Raw genomic sequence first — 18,420 nt, forward strand, 5'->3', positions numbered from 1 at the left:
GCTTGCTGAGAGAGGACAGAGATGGGTTGGTGGGTGGGAGAAGAGTATGGGAAGCACTCCCCCTCAACCCCTGAAAGCAGCTGGAGAAAAAGAGGGAGAGTGGAAACAGCTGCAAGGGACTGAACAAAAAAGAGAGAAAGGAGAAAGGAGAGGGTTTAAATTCCATTAAGACTCTATAAACAGGGGGAGTGCTGAGTCTGAAACTGCAGCTCCGATACCTGGCGGTGCTCTGGTGGGAAGGGCCAATCCCCAGGAGCAGAGATCAATTCCTCGGGCCACACAGGGAGAGGCAATTCCCGTGCTGGGAGGACATCTGGTAGAAGCTCTGCGGCCTCCCCACAGGCAAAGGTCCCAGCACACCCCAGAGAACAACACTTTGCTGATGCTGGAACGAGTATGTTAAGGGTGAAGTCTGATGCCAGATGTGTGCTGTGATTTACCATAATCCCTGAAATGCTGTGGCTACATGATCGCGGGAACTTTTTCTGGGTCAGACTGGCACCCAGCCACAGTCTCTGGGCATCTGCAGCAGCATGGTCCTGCAAACGTTCCTGGGGGCAGACCAGCACCCAACCATTGCTTGGCGAGACCTTCCCCCCAAAGGGTTCCTCCCCCACTCTGAGGGAAGAAAAGATGAATAAAACCAAACCAACAAACCAAAAAGACCAAAAGCAAAAAAGACTAGAAACAACCAGACACTACCACCAGAAACTTCAACTCTACAGGCAACGTAATGGCAATAAATTCATTATCTTTTAGTACTCATTCTAAACGTCAATGAACTAAACGCTCCAATCAAAAGACAGAGGGTAACAGAATGGATAAGAAAACAAGATCCATCTATATGCTGTTTACAAGAAACACATTTTAGACCTAAAGACACCTTCAGATTGAAAGTAAGGGGATGGAGAACCATTTGTCATGCTAATGGTCACCGAAAGAAAGCCGGAGCAGCCATACTTATATCAGACAATCTAGATTTTAAAATAAAGACTGTAACAAGAGATGAAGAAGGGCATTATATCAAAATTAAGGGTCTATCCACCACGAAGATCTAACAAATTGTAAACATTTATGATCCAAACATGCAAGCACTCAAATATGTAAATCAATCATAAACATAAAGAAACTCATTGATAATAATACCATAATGGTAGGGGACTTCAACACCCCACTTACAGCAATGGACAGATCATCTAAATAGAAAATCAACAAGGAAACAATGGCTTTGATGACACACTGGACCGGAGGGATCTGAATTAACAGATATTTTCAGAACATTTTATCCTAAAGCCGCAAAATACACATTCTTCTTGAGTGCACATGGTACATTCTCCAGAACAGATCACATACTGGGACACAAATCAGCCCTCAACAAGTACAGAAAGACAGATCATACCATGCATATTTTCAGACCACACTACTATGAAACTTGAAATCAACCACAAGAAAAAATTTGGAAAGATAACAAATACTTGGAGACTAAAGAACATCCTATACTAAAGAATGAAAGGGCTAACCAAGAAGTTATAGAGGAAATTGAAAAGTACATGGAAGCCAATGAGAATGATAACACCACAGTCCCAAACCTCTGGGACGCAGCAAAGGCAGTCCTAAGAGGGAAGTATGTAGCAATCCAGGCCTTCCTAAAGAAGAAAGTAAGGTCTCAGATATACAACCTAACCTTACACCTGAAAGAGCTGGAAAAAGAACAGCAAATAAAACCCAAAATCAGCAAAGACAGGGAATAACAATGATTAGAGCAGAAATCAATGTTATCGAAACTAACCAACCAAACAAACAAAAAACCCAAAAAACAGTAGAACAGATCAATAAAACCAGGAGCTGGTTCTTTGAAAGAACAAAGAATTAACAAAATTGATAAACCCCTAGCCAGTTTGATCAAAAAGAAAAAGGAAAGGACCCAAATAAATAAAACAAAGAATGAAAGAGGAGAGATCACAACCACACAGAAATATAAACAATAATAAGAGAATGTTATGAGCAATTATATACCAATAAAATGGGCAATCTGGAAGAAATGGACAAATTCCTAGAAACATATAAACTACCAAAACTGAAACAGGAAGAAATAGAAAATTTGAACAAATCCATAACCAATAAAGAAATCGAATTAATAATCAAAAATCTCCTAAAAAAAACCAGAGTCCAGGGCTGGATGGCTTTCCAGGGGAATTCTACCAAACATTTAAAGAAGACTTAACACCTTTTCTTTTGAAGCTGTTCCAAAAAGTAGAAATGGAAGGAAAACTTCCAAACTCATTCTATGAAGCCAGCATTACCTTGATTCCAAAACCAGAAAAAGACCTCATTAAAAAGAACTACAGACCAATTTCCGTGATGAACATGGATGCAAAAATCCTCAACAAGATATTAGCCAACCAGATGCAACAATACATTAAAAGAATTATTCACCACGACCAAGTGGGATTTATACCTGGGATGCAGGGCTGGTTCAATATCCACAAAACAATCAATGTGATGCATCACATCAATAAAAGAAAAGAGAAGAACCACATGATCCTCTTAATAGATGCAGAGAAAGCATTTGATAAAATATAGCATCCTTTTTTGATAAAAACCCTCAAGAAAATAGAGATAGAAGGATTATACCTCAAGATCATAAAAGCCATATATGAAAGACCCACTGCTAATATCATCCTCAATGGGGGGAAAATGGAGAGCTTTCCCCCTAAGGTCAAGAACACGACAAGGATGTCCACTCTCACCACTGTTTTTCAACATAGTATTGGAAGTCTTAGCCTAAGCATTCAGACAACACAAATAAATAAAAGGCATCCAGATTGGCAAGGAGGAAGTTAAACTTTCACTCTTCGCAGATGACATGATACTCTATATGGAAAACCCAAAAGATTCCACCAAAAAACTGCTAGAACTGATCCATGAAATCAGCAGTCTTAGGATATAAAATCAATGCACAGAAATCGTTGCATACCTATACACTAATAATGAAGTAACAGAAAGAGAAATCAAGGAACTGATCCCATTTACAACTGCACCAAAACCCATAAAATACCTAGGAATAAGCCTAACCAAAGAGGTGAAAAATCTAAACACTGAAAACTACAGAAAGCTTATGAAAGAAATTGAAGAAGACCCACACACACAAAAATGGAAAAATATTCCATGCTCCTGGAAAGGAAGAGCAAATATTGTTAAAATGTCAATACTACCCAAAGCCATCTACATATTCAATGCAATCCCTATCAAAGTAACACCAGCATTCTTCACACAGCTAGAACAAACAATCCTAAAATTTGTATGGAACCAGAAAAGACCCCAAACAGCCAAAGCAATCCTGAAAAAGAAAACCAAAGCAGGAGGCATCACAATCCTGTACTTCAAGCTGTATTACAAAGCTGTAATAGTACAAGACAGTATGGTACTGGCACAAAAACAGACAGATCAATGGAACAGAATAGAAAGCCCAGAGATGGACCCATAAACATATGGCCAACTAATCTTTTACAACACAGGAAAGAATATCCAATGGAATAAAGAGTCTTTTCAGCAAGTGTTGCTGGGAAAACTGGACAGCAACATGCAGAAAAATGAACCTGGACCACTTTCTTACTCCATACACAAAAATAAACTCGAAATGGATGAAAGACCTAAATGTAAGACAGGAAACCATCAAAATCCTCAAGGAGAAAGCAGGCAAAAACTTCTTTGACCTTGGCCACAGCAACTTCTTACTCAACACATCTCCAGAGGCAAGGGAAACAAAAGCAAAAATGAACTATTGGGACCTCATCAAAATAAAAAGCTTCTGCACAGTGAAGGAAACAATCAGCAAAACTAAAAGGCAGCCAATGGAATGGGAGAAAATATCTGCAAATGACATATCAGATAAAGGGTTAGTATCCAAAATCTATAAAGAACTTATCAAACTCAGGGTGCATGGGTGGCTCAGTCGGTTAAGTGTCCAACTTTGCCTCAGGTCATGATCTCACAGTTCGTGAGTTCGAGCCCCACATCAGGCTCTGTGATGACAGCTCAGAGCCTGAAGCCTGTTTTGGATTGTGTCTCCCTCTCTCTCTGTCCCTCCCCCCTCACATTCTGTCTCTCTCTCTCTTGAAAATAAACATTAAAAAAAAAAGAGAACTTATCAAACTCAACACCCAAAAAACAAATAACCCAGTGAAGAAATGGGCAAAAGATATGAATAGATACTTCTCCAAAGAAGACATCCCGATGGCCAACTGACACATGAAAAAATGCTCATTCATCATCAGGGAAATACAAGTCAAAACCACAGTGAGATACCACCTCACACCTGTCAGAATGGCTAACATTAACAACTCAGGCAACAACAGATGTTGGCAAGGATGTGGAGAAAGAGGATCTCTTTCCACTGCTGGTGGGAATGCAAACTGGTGCAGCCACTCTGGAATACAGTATGGAGGTTCCTCAAAAAATTAAAAATAGAACTACCCTATGACCCAGCAATTGCACTTCTAGGTATTTATCCAAGGGATACAGGGATGCTGTTTCGAAGAGGCACATGCACTCCAATGTTCTTAGCAGCCCTATCAACAATAGCCAAAGTATGGAAAGAGCCCAAATGTCCATCGATGGATGAATGGATAAAGAAGAGGTAGTATATACATACAATGGAGTATTCCTCGGCAATCAAAAGGAATGAAATCTTGCCGTTTGCAACTACGTGGATGGAACTAGAGGGTATTATGCTAAGCGAAATTAGTCAGAGAAAGACAAATATCATATATGACTTCACTCATGAGGAATTTGATATAAAACAGATGTACATAAGGGAAGGGGAGCAAAAATAATATAAAAACAGGGAGGGGCACAAAACATAAGGGACTCTTAAATATAGGGAACAAACAGAGGGTTGCTGGAGGATTGTGGGAGGGGATGGGCTAAATGGATAAGGGACATTAAGGAAGACACTTGTTGGGATGAACAATGAGTGTTATACATAGGAAATGAATTACTGGAATCTACTCCTGAAATCATTGTTGCACTATAACTAACTTGGATGTAAATTTAAAAATTAATTAATTTTAAAAAGTCAAATCACAGAATCCAAAAACAGTTGCAACATACACATCTGGCGAATGACTTGTATTGATAACATAGAAATAATTTCGACTAATCAAGAAGATAAAGCAAAGAGTCCAATTAAAACAAAGAACTGAACAGGTACTTTACATAAAAGAATATTTACATGGCCCAACACAAATAATGGTGTTTGAAATTAGCATTTGTTACAGAAAAGCAAATTATAAATTTCAACAAGAGACCACTATACAGCCACCAGGATAACGAAAATCAAAAAAGACTGACAGTAGCAAGTGTTGGTGAGAATTTGGTACAGTCAGAACGCTGGTAGTATAAATTGGTTCAAGCACTTTAGAAAGCTAATTGTAATATATATTAAAGCTGAACATATGTTTATTCCATGCATCAGCCATTCTATTTCTAGGTATAACCAAGAGAAATGAAGATATACTAAGAGACACAAAGGATTGTTCATAGCAGCTTTATTCATAATAGTGCCCAAATGGGAAAATAAAAGTAAAAAACTCACCACCAAGAGAATGAGCCAATAAAGTTATCATATGATCATATAATGAAATACTTTCTGCTCAGCAATAAAAAGGAAGTAATGGGGGTGCCTGGGTGGCTCAGTTGGTTAAGAGTCTGACTCTTGGTTTCGGCTCAGGTCATGGTCTCACAGTTTATGAGTTCGAGCCCCACATTAGGCTCTGCGCAGACAGTGCAAAGTCTAATTGGGATTCTCTTTCTGTCTCTCACTCAAAAAAAAAAAAAAAAAAAAAGTAATGAAACATACAGCAGCAAGACGGATAATCTAAACCATGTTATGTACACAGAAAAAAGCCAGATCCCCCCATCTCCTAAAAAAGGGTACAGATTATGATTCTGTTTATACAATGTTAAAAAATGAAGTTATCCTTTTTTTGGACATATGATGTTAGAATAGCACTTGCCTCTGCAGAGCAGGGCAGTGGTTATTAACTGGGAACTGGAAGGAAGGAAAGTTTAGGGTGACAAAAATGTTCTCCATCTTAATCTGAGTGGTAAGTTACATTTGCACATATGTATACATATGTAAAAATCCACCCAGTTCATACTTAAGGGTGTACTTCACCAGTATAAACGATCTCATTTACAGAAATAAATAAAAGGAAAAAATAAAGAATGCATACAAGAGAAAAATTGACAAAAATTCATAGTTAATAATTTGAGAAGGTAGGAACAGGTCTATTACATTATTATCCCTTTGTATCTTTCTATAAATTAAAAATTTCCCCAAATGTCACTAGTAGAAATGAAAGAGCCTGGTCTAGCAGACACTAAGTCCAAAGACAATTAAACAGGGAAATATATATGTCCTACATGTCAGAAGGATTAATTCTTTAATAATTAAAAAGCTTTCTTTTAAAAAAAAATTTTTTTAATGTTTTATTTATTTTTGAGACAGAGAGAGACAGAGCATGAGCAAGGGAGGGGCAGAGAGAGAGGGAGACACAGAATCCGAAACAGGCTCCAGGCTCTGAGCTGTCAGCACAGAGCCCGATGCGGGGCTCGAACTCACGGACGGTGAGATCATGACCTGAGCCGAAGTCGGACCCTTAACCGACTGAGCCACCCAGGCGCCCCTAAAAAGCTTTCAAAACGAGCAAAAGGGAGGAAGGCTGATTAACCACTATACACACACAAACACACACAAGCCACTTAAAAAATATACTAAATATGCACAATCTCAGCTCTCATACACTTCTGGAACAGGGATCATCATCTTTCTGCCCTTACGTCAAGAAAACCTCTGGAGTCTTGACTCTTACTTCACCCCTTTCACGTTTTTTACAGTCTGCTAGTACTTCCAGATTAAACACAAAACTGCTTTTATTGCATGAATTTATTGCATGTTAGAACTCAGGATGAAGCCAAACCCTTAAGGAAAACATCTAACAACTTCTAGTGTTATGTGCCTCTTGTCTGACACAAAATGCATACACTGAGGTCATCAGGGTGGGCCCTACCCCAATTTGACTAGTGTCCTTTTAAGAAAAATCTGGACACAGATATGAACAGAGGGAAGATGATGTGAAGACATAGGGAAAAAGCATCTATAAGCAAAGAAAAGAGGCCTGGAACAGATTCTTCCCTCAACAGTCTTCAGAAGGAATCAACCCTGTCCATTCCCTGATTTTGGATTTCCAGCCTCTAGACTGTAAGAAAATAAAGTCGTTGTTTAAGCCACCCAGTCTGTGGTACTTTATTATGGCAGCCTTAGCAAACTAATATACCTAGTCTGGTCCCAACATTTATCTCATTCGCTCTTAATATTCCTTAAGAGGAATTCTAAAGTGGAATAGGCAGAGATTCTTACTGGACCCTCAAAATGCAGTAACCTCCCTCTACTCTGCAACAATTAAAATCCCACTTGTTTTTCAGGACTGACGTGATCCTTTTCAATTATCCACCTTTGATTGACTTAGTCTTTCTCTGACAAATTGCAAATCCTGATGCTGATTCAATTCAAACAATCGATTAGCTAATTCATTTAATCTTAACTTGTTTCCCATGTATAAGGAAGAAAGCTCCACATTATTCCTAGCACCTCCTATGTATTATCCCCTCTAAGGGGACTGTACTTGCCCACAAGAAGTTTAGTTCTTCTCAGAAGCACACAGACAGTCTGGAGATGATCCAGTCTTAAAGATGAGGAGGCTAAATGACAACATCTTATTTATTAATTAAATGACAGCATTTTAGAGAAAAGCATGAGATGGGGGTGGTGATGTCAGGAAAACATCCTCTTGGAGCATCCTTTATTAAGAACAGGTCTTTTTTGTAATGCATACAAATATGCACAGGTTTCTAGGACAAAAGATAGTAATGGCACGGGCTCTGCCTTATAAGAAGTAAGGTGGTCTGAAAATAGGAATCTAAATTCTTAGGGTGCCTGGGTGGCTCAGATGGTTAAGCCTCCAACTCTTGACTTCTGTGCAGGTCATGATATTATGGTTCATAGGATCTAGCCTGGAGTCGAACTCTGTGCTGTCAGTGCGGAGCCTGCTTGGGATTCACTCTCTCCTCTCTCTCTGCCCCTCTCTGGCTCATGTATGCATGTGTGCGTGCACACACGCGGCTCTCTCTCAAAATAAATAAACATTAAAAAAAAAAAAAAGAAATCCAAATTTTTTCAGTGGCCCAGTCCTATATAGAGAGGAGATAATCTTTTATTAAAAACAATTTAATGAGCATTCTCAACTAAAGAAGAGGGCTTAGAATGGAGCATATGAAAATGAACCCATGGTAGTTCCACACCTTGAAGCTAATAGCCTAACTGGAGAGACAAATACATTATCAGGTGACTTACACCAATGCATGAAGTTATAATGGGGCTGTGCAGATTCAGAAAAGGGGAAATTAGCACAGAGGGAGACAAGGGGAAAGAGAAGAGTATTACTTCCTGGATGAGGCAACCAAAGTAAAGAGGCAGACATCATCTCCATTAGAATAGCCACTATCAGAAAATAGCAAGTGTTGGTAAGGATGTATAGTAACTGGAATCCCTGTGCACTGCTGGTGGGAATATAAAATGGCACGGCCACTGTGGAACAGTACGGTGGTTCCTCAAAAAATTAAATGTAGAATTACCACATGAACCAGCAATGCCACTTCTGGAAATAAATACCCACGAGACTGGCATTCTCGGAAGAGGTATCTGTACACCTATGCTCATAGCAGCATTATTCACAATAACCAAAAGGTGGAAGTAACCTAAGTGTCTAACACCTGATGAAGGGATAAATAAAATGTGGTATATACACACAATGTACTATTATTCAGCCTTAAAAAAAGGAAGGAAATTCTGATACATGCATGAAACTTGAGAACTTCATGCTAAGTGAAATAAATGAGTCACAAAAAAACAATTACTATATGATTCTACTTATATGAGTAGGGACATTAATGGACAGAAAGTAGAGTGGTGGCTGCCAGAGGCCAAATGCTGAGAAGAATGATGAGCTGTTGTTTAATGGATATATAGCTTGGGGCACCTGGGTGGCTCAGTCGGTCAAGTGCCTGACTCTTGATTTTGGCTCAGGTCATGATCACATGGTTAGTGAGACGGGCTCCTCAATAACATCACAGAGCCTGCTTAAGATTCTCTCTCCTTCTCTCTCTGCCCCTCCCCTGCTCATGACCTCTCTCAAAATAAATAGATAAACATTTACAAAAAATAATGGATATACAGCTTTAGTTCTGCAAGATGAAGAGTTCTGGAGACTGGGTGCATAGAAATACGAATGCACTTAATATTACTGAACTGTACAGTTGAAAAATGGCTACAATGATATATATTATCTGCATTTTGCTACAATTAAAAATAAAATGAAAAAAGAAAAATAAAGAGCCAAGTGTCTTAGATGCTTGGGCTGCCATAACAAAATACCACAGACTGGGTAGACTAAATAGCAGACATTTATTTCCTCACAGTTCTAGAGGCTAGAAGTCCAAGATCAGAGTATCACCATGGTTGGGTTCTGGTGACATTGTCTTCCTGGTTTACAGATGGCCACTTCTTGCTGTGTCCTCACATGGCCTTTGCCTGGTGCCTATGTGTAGAGAGAGAAATCTGTCTCTCTCTGTCTTTCTTTTCTTGTAAGACCATCAATCCTACTGGATTAGGATCCCACTGTTGTGCTTCACTTAATCTCCATTACCTCCTAAAAGCTCTATCTCTAGGGGTGCCTAGATGGCTAGTTGGTTGAGCGTCAGACTCTTGACTTTGGCTCAGGTCATGATCTCAGTTTGTGGGTTCGAGCTCCACGTCAGGGCTCTGTACTGACAGCACAGGGCCTGCTTGGGATTCTCTCCCTACTCCTTCCTCACTTACATGTGCACTCTCTCTCAAAATAAATAAATAGACATTTTTAAAAAATGCTCTATCTCTAAATACAGTCACACTGGGGGGTAGGGATTCAACATATAAATTTGGGGTGGGGGAACACAATTCAATCCACAGCACCAGATGCACAGGATGAGGATGCGGTTCTAAAGGTCAATCTAGAGGAGACAATGAAAAGATAATATGAAGCAGTTAGGGATAGGAGGATATGTTTAAAAAACTCAATGAGGTTTGGTTTAGTAATTTTTTTTTTTACCTTTTAGTAATATTTTTAATAGCAAATTTTTTTAATGTCATATTCCCCACTAGATTGTGAACACTATTAGTGAAGAAAAGTATCTGTATTGTTTAAGCTGTAACTATGGCACATGCTACTTTCTTGGAACATCTTGGTTGCTCAATAGTTATCAAAAAAGTCAGAACACCAAAAAAAGTGGAAAAATAAATAAATAAATAAAAGGAAGGGGTAATGCTTCCAAAGCCTGAACATTGTCTTGAGAAATTAGGAATTTTATCATATAGGGTAAAGAGCCATGAGGTGATTTACACAAGGACAAGACGTTACTTCATTAGCATTTAGATGAACTACCCATGTGGAAGGTATGCTTGAGTAGGTGACAAAAGAAATGGGCAGGTTAGTAAAGAAGCTATTCCAACAGTTCAGTTGTGATACTGTGAGACAGCAAAAAAGGAATAAAGTAGCAGAATGCATTTATTTGTTTTTAGGTTTATTTATTTTGAGAGAGAGAGAGAGAGCACAAGTGGGGGAGGAACACAGAGAGAGGGAGGGGGAGGGAGGGAGGGGGAGAGGGAGGGAGGGAGGGAGGGAGGGAGAGAGAGAGAGAGAGAGAGAGAGAGAGAGAGAATCCCAAGCAGGTTCAGCACAGAGCCTGATGTGGGGCTCAAACTCATGAATCACGAGATCGTGACCTGAGCCAACAACAAGAGCTGGACGCTTAACTGAGACACCCACACACCCCAAGAATGCATTTAAAATATGCATTTAGGTTTAACCGTATAAAATAGCTGTCATCTTTGACAAATAGGAAAGTAGCAAGACGTGAGTACACACCAGATGTGGTAGAAGTTGCGAGACTGAGAACAAAAGGAGCCTGGGATGCACTGCACTTTTGTGGCTTGGGTGCCTGGCTGACTAGGGAGGGAAAGATGAGGGGATAGTTTGGGGAGGGCTGTAAATCTTAACTTTTACTTTGAATCAGTTGAGCTGGAGATGCCTTTTGGATACCTACAGAGAGATGTCGAGTGAACTATGTCCAATATGGTAGTCACTAGCCACGTGTGACTATTTGAAACCTAAATTAAAAATTCGGTTACTCAGTCACACTAGCTGCATTTTGAGTGTTCAACAGGTACATGTGGCTAGTGGCCACCGTTTGGGACAATGCAGATAAAGATCATTTCCATCATCACAAAAAGTGCTACTGGTCACAGGGGGCTGCAGAGACACATTTGCAAGAACTAACAAATACATCACTGTTCAAACCAGAGCGGGGATGAAAGGAGTCAAGAAGACTAGCTGGAAAAATAGGGAGAAGGAATGGAAACTTGTGAAGGGACATGTGAAAGGGCAAGAGAAGGAAGGTGACTCCACAAAAGAAACAAGCATAAACCGACACAGACACTAACATGGGAGACCGTCCAGAAGGACAAAGTAGGGGCGGAGTCAGACACTGCAGACAGATCTGTGCAAGACCCACTGGATTGAACCGTAATTAGGTCACCGGTGAGTGTAGGTCACAGGCACATGCAGCGGCCTGAAATGTGAATGGAAAGTGCAGTAGCATTTGCTAGAGAATAGAACTTTAAGCTGTCTGCTAAACAGCTTGTTCAATACGGGCACTTGAGAGAAATATGTACACAGAGCTATTTTTAGGACATGAATGTACCAGCTATTCAGGCCGGGCTCCAGTTAGTCTAAGTGTCATCTCTGGGTCCAGCAGGATGATCAGAGAAAGGTCTACTTCTTCTGTTTTATTGACACAGACAACTGTATTAATGAAAGCCCTGCTTTGATAATGTGCCCTTTACTTCCACTGAGGAAAAAGTGGAAACAACATTCTATAATTATTTCAGGGTTGTTCTGGAAAGATCTGCACTATCACCTACCTGAAGACCAACAAAGACATTTTTCCTGACTTCAGTAACTTTAGACTCCACGAGGAATGTTTGGTTTAAGATTCTCATCAATGCATATCTGAAACAAATATTGTCTGTCTGACTCTCTGCCATGGCTTATTAGGTCAGGAAGAAATCTGCCCCTGCACTTTGAAAAATCTGTAAAGTCAGAGGACTGCCATCTATCCACATGCCAACTCTGCTGTACTACTCATCTGCTTTCCTGTATCTTCCTTGTTTTTTTTTTTTTTTTAACATTTAAATTTTTTTTTTTTCAACATTTTTTATTTATTTTTGGGACAGAGAGAGACAGAGCATGAACGGGGGAGGGGCAGAGAGAGAGGGAGACACAGAATCGGAAACAGGCTCCAGGCTCCGAGCCATCAGCCCAGAGCCTGACGCGGGGCTCGAACTCACAGACCGCGAGATCGTGACCTGGCTGAAGTCGGACGCTTAACCGACTGCGCCACCCAGGCGCCCCTCTTCCTTGAATGGTTTTAATCCATTTCTTTATTATTATTAAAAAATTTTTTGTGTGTCTATTTATTTTTGAGAGAAAGAGAGACAAAGTGCAAGTGGGGTAGGGGCAGACAGAGAGGGGGAGACACAGAATCTGAAGCAGCCTCCAGGCTCTGAGCTGTCAGCACAGAGCCTAAACATGGGGCTTGAACTCACAAACTGTGAGGGTTTTGATCTATTTCTATTTCTACTTTTCTATGTTAATTAACCACCCATAAAATCCATTATAAAAAAAGGTGCATACATACAACTCACCTGAGTTGTGTCCATTTTCTGCTGTTGTTGGGAGAGTACGGACAACTGTGAAGGATAAGCTGGGAATAAGGAAAGAGGAAAGGAATCATGAGAGGTCTGGTGAGATTCTGCATTCAGTTGCCTAAAAGTCTCATCACACCAGCTGGGGAAAAGCCTCCCTATGGAAAAATGTCCTGTTGACCCTTGAGAAGGGGCAGGAAGCACCACAGAGTGCTTCATTCCCTGAATATGTAGTACATCTCTGATATGATCACATGGATGTAACCTTGCTATTTTTCACTAGGTGACTGTGAATTATTTCCCCGTTGATTATTAATATCCTATTAATATTATTTATACTTTGAGCTAGAGAATCAACAGAAAACTCTGGGAAAAAAAGATGCTTAGTGACCAAATATTTTAAAATACTTTTGTTCTTCTGAACAAAGGACTTTTGGTAAGACTTTTGATAAGACACTTCTAATGACTTACGTGTGACAGAATGAACAGCACTATGCTTTCCTCCTAGCTCTGTCCTGGGTGACCAGGGGACATACATCTGAGGCTCCAGTTTTTTAAAAGTTTCAAAAGAGTCAGAGATAGAAATCTACTCCTATACTGTCATTTTGTAATTCTTTATGTTCAGGATAAAGGAAAACTCAGCATATCCCTAGATGCCCCTTCTGATGGACACAATGAGAGAGTGGCTCAGAATCTGCAAATAAGTGAAGAATGAAGAAAATAGGGGGCTGTTTAGGGACGGAGAATGAATTTCCTTGGCTCTGGCTTGGCTTTTCTTGTACGGCCTGACAATCACCAATCTCTTCCAACCCCAGCTCACCACCTTCTGCAAGCTGGACCAGTTTCCACTGTCATACAGTCTGTGATGGCTTCTGGATGTGGTGACATCACCAAGTCTGGCTCTTTCTGGAAAAGGTAATAACAAAATGCTTCTGGTGGAACAAATTAGGACCCACTCCTTTCTGGGTTCTTCTGCATTTGTTCTGAAGCTTTGGTGAGGATGGTCCCTGTCAGATAAACTTTTCTTCCAGGTGGGACTCCTGTCCCCAGGGCTCCTCTCCTGCTTGCCACACAAGAGCCGCTTTGTTCCAAAGACGTTGAGATTTAGGCCTAGGAAACAAATTCCTTTTAGTTGAAACTTTCATTGAGAGCAAAATTTCTTAGCTTCAGCACTACTGATATTTTGGGCTGCAGAATTCTTTGTGACGGGGGGGTGGGGGGGTCCTGTACGTTGTAGGATGCCTAGCAGTGTTTCTGGTGTCTACCCACCAGATGTTAGGAGCAATCCTTCTCTGTTGTGACAAACCATATCATCTCCAGCCATTTCCAAAAGTCCTCTGGAGAGCAAAATCGCCCTAGTTGGGCACCACTAGTGTAGGGCCTGATTTTCTTCAAGATCATTATAACTGTTCTATTATTATAGCCACTAGCCACATCCCACTACTGAGCACTTGAAATGTGGCTAGTGCCACATGTTGAAGAATATTTTGTACATATTGAGATAAACACAGTATGTTCTTAAAATTAATTTCACGTTTTAGTTTTTAATATGGCTACTAGAACATTTAAAATTACCAATGTGGCTCACCTTATCTACTGGACAGCACTGCACTAGATATCAGACTGTGCTTTCTGAAGACAGCCTGGACAGCACAGGAGGTACCAGGAGCCTCAGTCTTATCCAGAGGCTCTGGAGACATGCCAGAAGCCCCAGAATAGATGCACGTGTCAGCAAGTGACATTTACGTCAGAGAGTGACATCATGCTAACTTTACAATCATAGTCACTCTGCTACTGCCGTGAGGCCTACAATGCTGGGTTTTAGGGAGGCAGGGTATTAGGAACAGCTGAATTTAGGAGTAAAGCCTATCAGTATTTGCATCCTGGCTTCATCGCCTTTTTGACCTGTGGTCTGTAATTTCACTCTTCTGAGCCCCCATTTTCTTTCTTTCTCTCTTTCTCTTTCTTTCTTTCTTTCTTTTTTTTTTTTTTTTTAAGGATATGGTTATTCCTATAAATGGGGTGGCTGCAAAAACTAAGTTAAATACTAAATAAAAAAGAACAAAGTGTCTTTCAAATATGATGGGAGCCAACACTATATTTTGGCTTATTGCCTACTACTTACTAGTGTTACTAACACTTGGCTAAATGCATTATAGATTATGACTTACCTCTTTCTGAACAACGCCACAAAGCAGTTTTTAACTACTATCCTTATTTTCAGATAAGAACCTCACTTATGCCCAAGTGACAAAGGCGGAATTTATCCGGTCTTTCTGGCTTCCAAGTTGAACGCCAGGGCGCGCTTTGTGCCGGGCTCACGGTCAGTATCCAATACGGAAACGCGCATTACCCTCCCGCCGCCGGCCTGGATCTTCCCCGCTCCCGCTGCAGTCAGCTCCCGCACCCCAGTCTGCAGGGAACATCTTCCGACAGCACTCGCCCCATCTGGGCCCCTGGAGCCCACACCCACCCGTCTTTGCCAGGTCTACGTTCCTGCCGGGGTCGGCACTTGGGGTGAACGGGGAGTTCCCGAGACGTCGTGGTCCCTTCCAGTGGGCACGAGCCCGCCCCTTTCCCTCCCAGCGTGCGGAGTAAGCCTCTCTCACCTGAGGGCAAACCCGGCGCATCCGCACAGCCAGGGAGGACGGAAGCCGGTAAATGGGGGTGACTGCACATGCGCAGGGAAAAGCCCAGGATATCCGTTCCTAGAATGCCGCGCGGTCAGCCGGAACATCCAGAACTACATTTCCATGAAAATACCGCGACCGCTCGCAGATTTCGTGTACGTTGGGGCAGTCCACGTGGCAGGGAGGCAGACGGTAAAGGGGGCGTTATTAATGAGATGGTATCAACAGTCTGTATTGCTCTCTGGCGCCCAAATTCTACCAAAGTCCCAGAGGTTATGGGTTAAACTTTGACATACCATCAAATACAGTGTGCTCCTGGATCAGATCGTGGTTGGAGAAAACAAAAAGACGTTTGGGAACAACTGGGGAAATTTGTGTATGGATCGGATCTTAAAAATATTAAGGGAAGTTACGTTAGTTTTGTTAATTGTGATAATAACTATTGGGATTATGTAGGAAGATTTAGTTTTTTTAGAGATGCATATTAGAATACTTAGCATTATATTATATATTTGTAATTAAATAACAACCAGAAAAGGCAAATATAGTAACATGTTAAGGATTTCTACGTCTAATATGTGGGTATGATCATTTTACTGTTTTCTCCTTTTCTATGTGCTAGGAAGTTTTGTAATATAAAGTTCATAAAAGGGGAAATTTTAAACTATTTTTCCGAAAGTGTGCCTTTTAACTCAGAGCTGCCAAAAGGAAGAAAGGTACATGTGTCAAATAACAAAACTAAAACAGTAACAATTTGATGTCTTTTATTCAAGGGAAAACAAACCATAAACACTCTTCGGAGGGATGTTGGTCAAGAGTGAATTTGATTAATAGGGATTTCCTAATAAGGCCAAGTAAGCTAGCTAAAGCTGAGTTGCAAGATTGTGACTGGCATATATTAGGTTTCTTTGACAATGAGAGGAGTACCATTAGATCAGGCTGACTTAGGTTGAGATTTGTGACCTTGGCCCCCGTTTTGTGGGTACCAGTATGCAATTAACTTTACCATGTGTAAACAGTTTTTGTGACTAAGACTGTAAAATGTAACATAAAAAAAGAGTATCTGTGATCCTCAGAGTTTATTTCTGAGAAAAAAAGAAAAAGTAAGCTGTTCAATCTTTCATAAGTAATATCTGAAAGTACACACAACTCAGTTAGAAAACAATTATCATGCAAATTATGCATCTCCTAGGGATAAACTTGCATTTGCACACTTCTGAAATTAGGAACCAAATTAGGAACCTATGAACACATTTTATGACTGCCTTCGTGTGTGTGTGTGTGTGTGTGTGTGTGTGTGTGTGTGTGTTATACATATACACAAAACATACATATACTTACATATAAACACATACTTTTCTTGGTTATTTTGTAACATTATTATATATGGCAATGATAAAAAGATAGGTTTTTTTTTAAGTTTATTTTGAGAGAGAGAGAGAGTGTGTGTGTGTTTTGGGGAGGGGGGTGGGGGACAGAGAGAGAAGGAGAGAGAATCCCAAGCAGGCTCAGCACTGTCAGTGAAGAACCTAATGTGGAGCTCGAACCCTGGAGACGAAGTCTGATGCTTGGGGCAACTGAGCCACCCAGGTGCCCCAAAAGATAGTTTAAAAAAAAAATTTTTAGGGGAGCCTGGGTGGCTCGGTCGGTTAAGCTTCCGACTTCGGCTCAGGTCATGATCTCACGGTCCATGAGTTCGAGCCCCGCGTCAGGCTCTGTGCTGACAGCTCGGAGCCTGGAGCCTGTTTCGGATTCTGTGTCTCCCTCTCTCTCTGACCCTCCCCTGTTCATGTTCTGCCTCTCTCTGTCTCAAAAATAAATAAACGTTAAAAAAAAATAAAAACAAATTTTTTTAAACGTTTATTTATTTTTAAGAGAGCACAAGTGGGGCAGGGACAGAGAGGGAGACACAGAAGCCAAAGCAAGCTCCGGGCTGTCAGCACAGAGGCTGAAGCAGGGCTTGAACCCACAGACCGAGAGATCATAGCCTGAGCCAAAGTCAGACCCTTAACTGACTGAGCTACCACTCATACCAAATAGTTTTGATTAGCAAGAAAAAAGAAGGATTGATGTTGCCAGTAAGTTATTGCAACTGGTGTGAATCCAGGTATAAAACGATTCTGTTGACACTTAAAAAACTTTAATAAATACCATCTTTCTAGATGAAAAGAATATAATTAATGTTCCCATCAGAATCCTAAAAAAGTTTTCTCTGTGTTCTTTCTCTTTGATATTTATTTTGTTTGTTAAACCTAAAGAAATGATCCCAACTTTTATTCCAATAAAAACTTTTAGTAATGATCAGAAGAGAATTGAAAATGCCTAGCAATGTGTTTGTATTAAAATGTATGATATTGCTAAAGTATTTAAAAACTGATCCTGGTGCAATAAAAGTTTAAGTCTAGGTAGAAAAGAAAGTGAGAAGGTAGTATGTGTCAGAGCTGGGATTTAAAGCAGTGGAAAGAGAACATTCAATAATTTTGTTAGAACAAGGTAAGTGCTGGAACACAATAAGGCCATATCCGTGGAATTCATATTACAATAAATAACTTTCATAGGGATTCAAATATAAGCAATTAAAGACAATTTCTAAAGTTTTAAAATTTCAATTTCTGAATTTTCCAAGTTCTTAAAGAATACAAATGTTTTAAAAATATAAGGCCTTTCCGTTCCTTTCCTAGGAAACCCTATCTCTTCACTCTTATCCCATGCCTGAGACCCTACCCTACACCGAAGGAAAACTGGCCTGTGTGTGCTGAGATTGGCTGCAGAACAATGACACCAAACACCAAGCAGACAAAATCATTTTTTGACCCTTATGATGTAACACAAACAAGGTCATTGTTTTGCATGAGTAAAGACAAAAACAAGGTTGCTCTGCTACTTTCAAAATACCAAACATCCCCCTCTCACCTGATACAAGTGACT

General features: G+C 40.4%; 1 protein-coding gene across 5 annotated transcripts in view; it reads right to left on the reverse strand.

Annotated features, from left to right (window-relative positions):
• ZNF510 (zinc finger protein 510) overlaps positions 1 to 15,547 on the reverse strand; it is a 37,805-nt gene extending 22,258 nt beyond the window's left edge. Inside the window, exons 1-3 of one of the 5 annotated variants that reach the window (XM_049615649.1) lie at positions 15,472 to 15,547; positions 13,686 to 13,972; positions 12,863 to 12,921 (exon numbers count right to left, since the gene is read on the reverse strand). In XM_049615649.1, coding sequence (XP_049471606.1) covers positions 12,863 to 12,877 — 15 coding nt within the window. In that variant the 5' untranslated portion in view covers positions 12,878 to 12,921; positions 13,686 to 13,972; positions 15,472 to 15,547. The other 4 variants (XM_049615721.1, XM_049615498.1, XM_049615578.1 and 1 more) reach the window with 4 other exon arrangements.
• Between the last annotated feature and the right edge of the window lie 2,873 nt (positions 15,548 to 18,420).

Source organism: Panthera uncia, chromosome D4, assembly GCF_023721935.1.
Source record: "Panthera uncia isolate 11264 chromosome D4, Puncia_PCG_1.0, whole genome shotgun sequence".
Taxonomy (NCBI): Eukaryota; Metazoa; Chordata; class Mammalia; order Carnivora; family Felidae; genus Panthera; species Panthera uncia.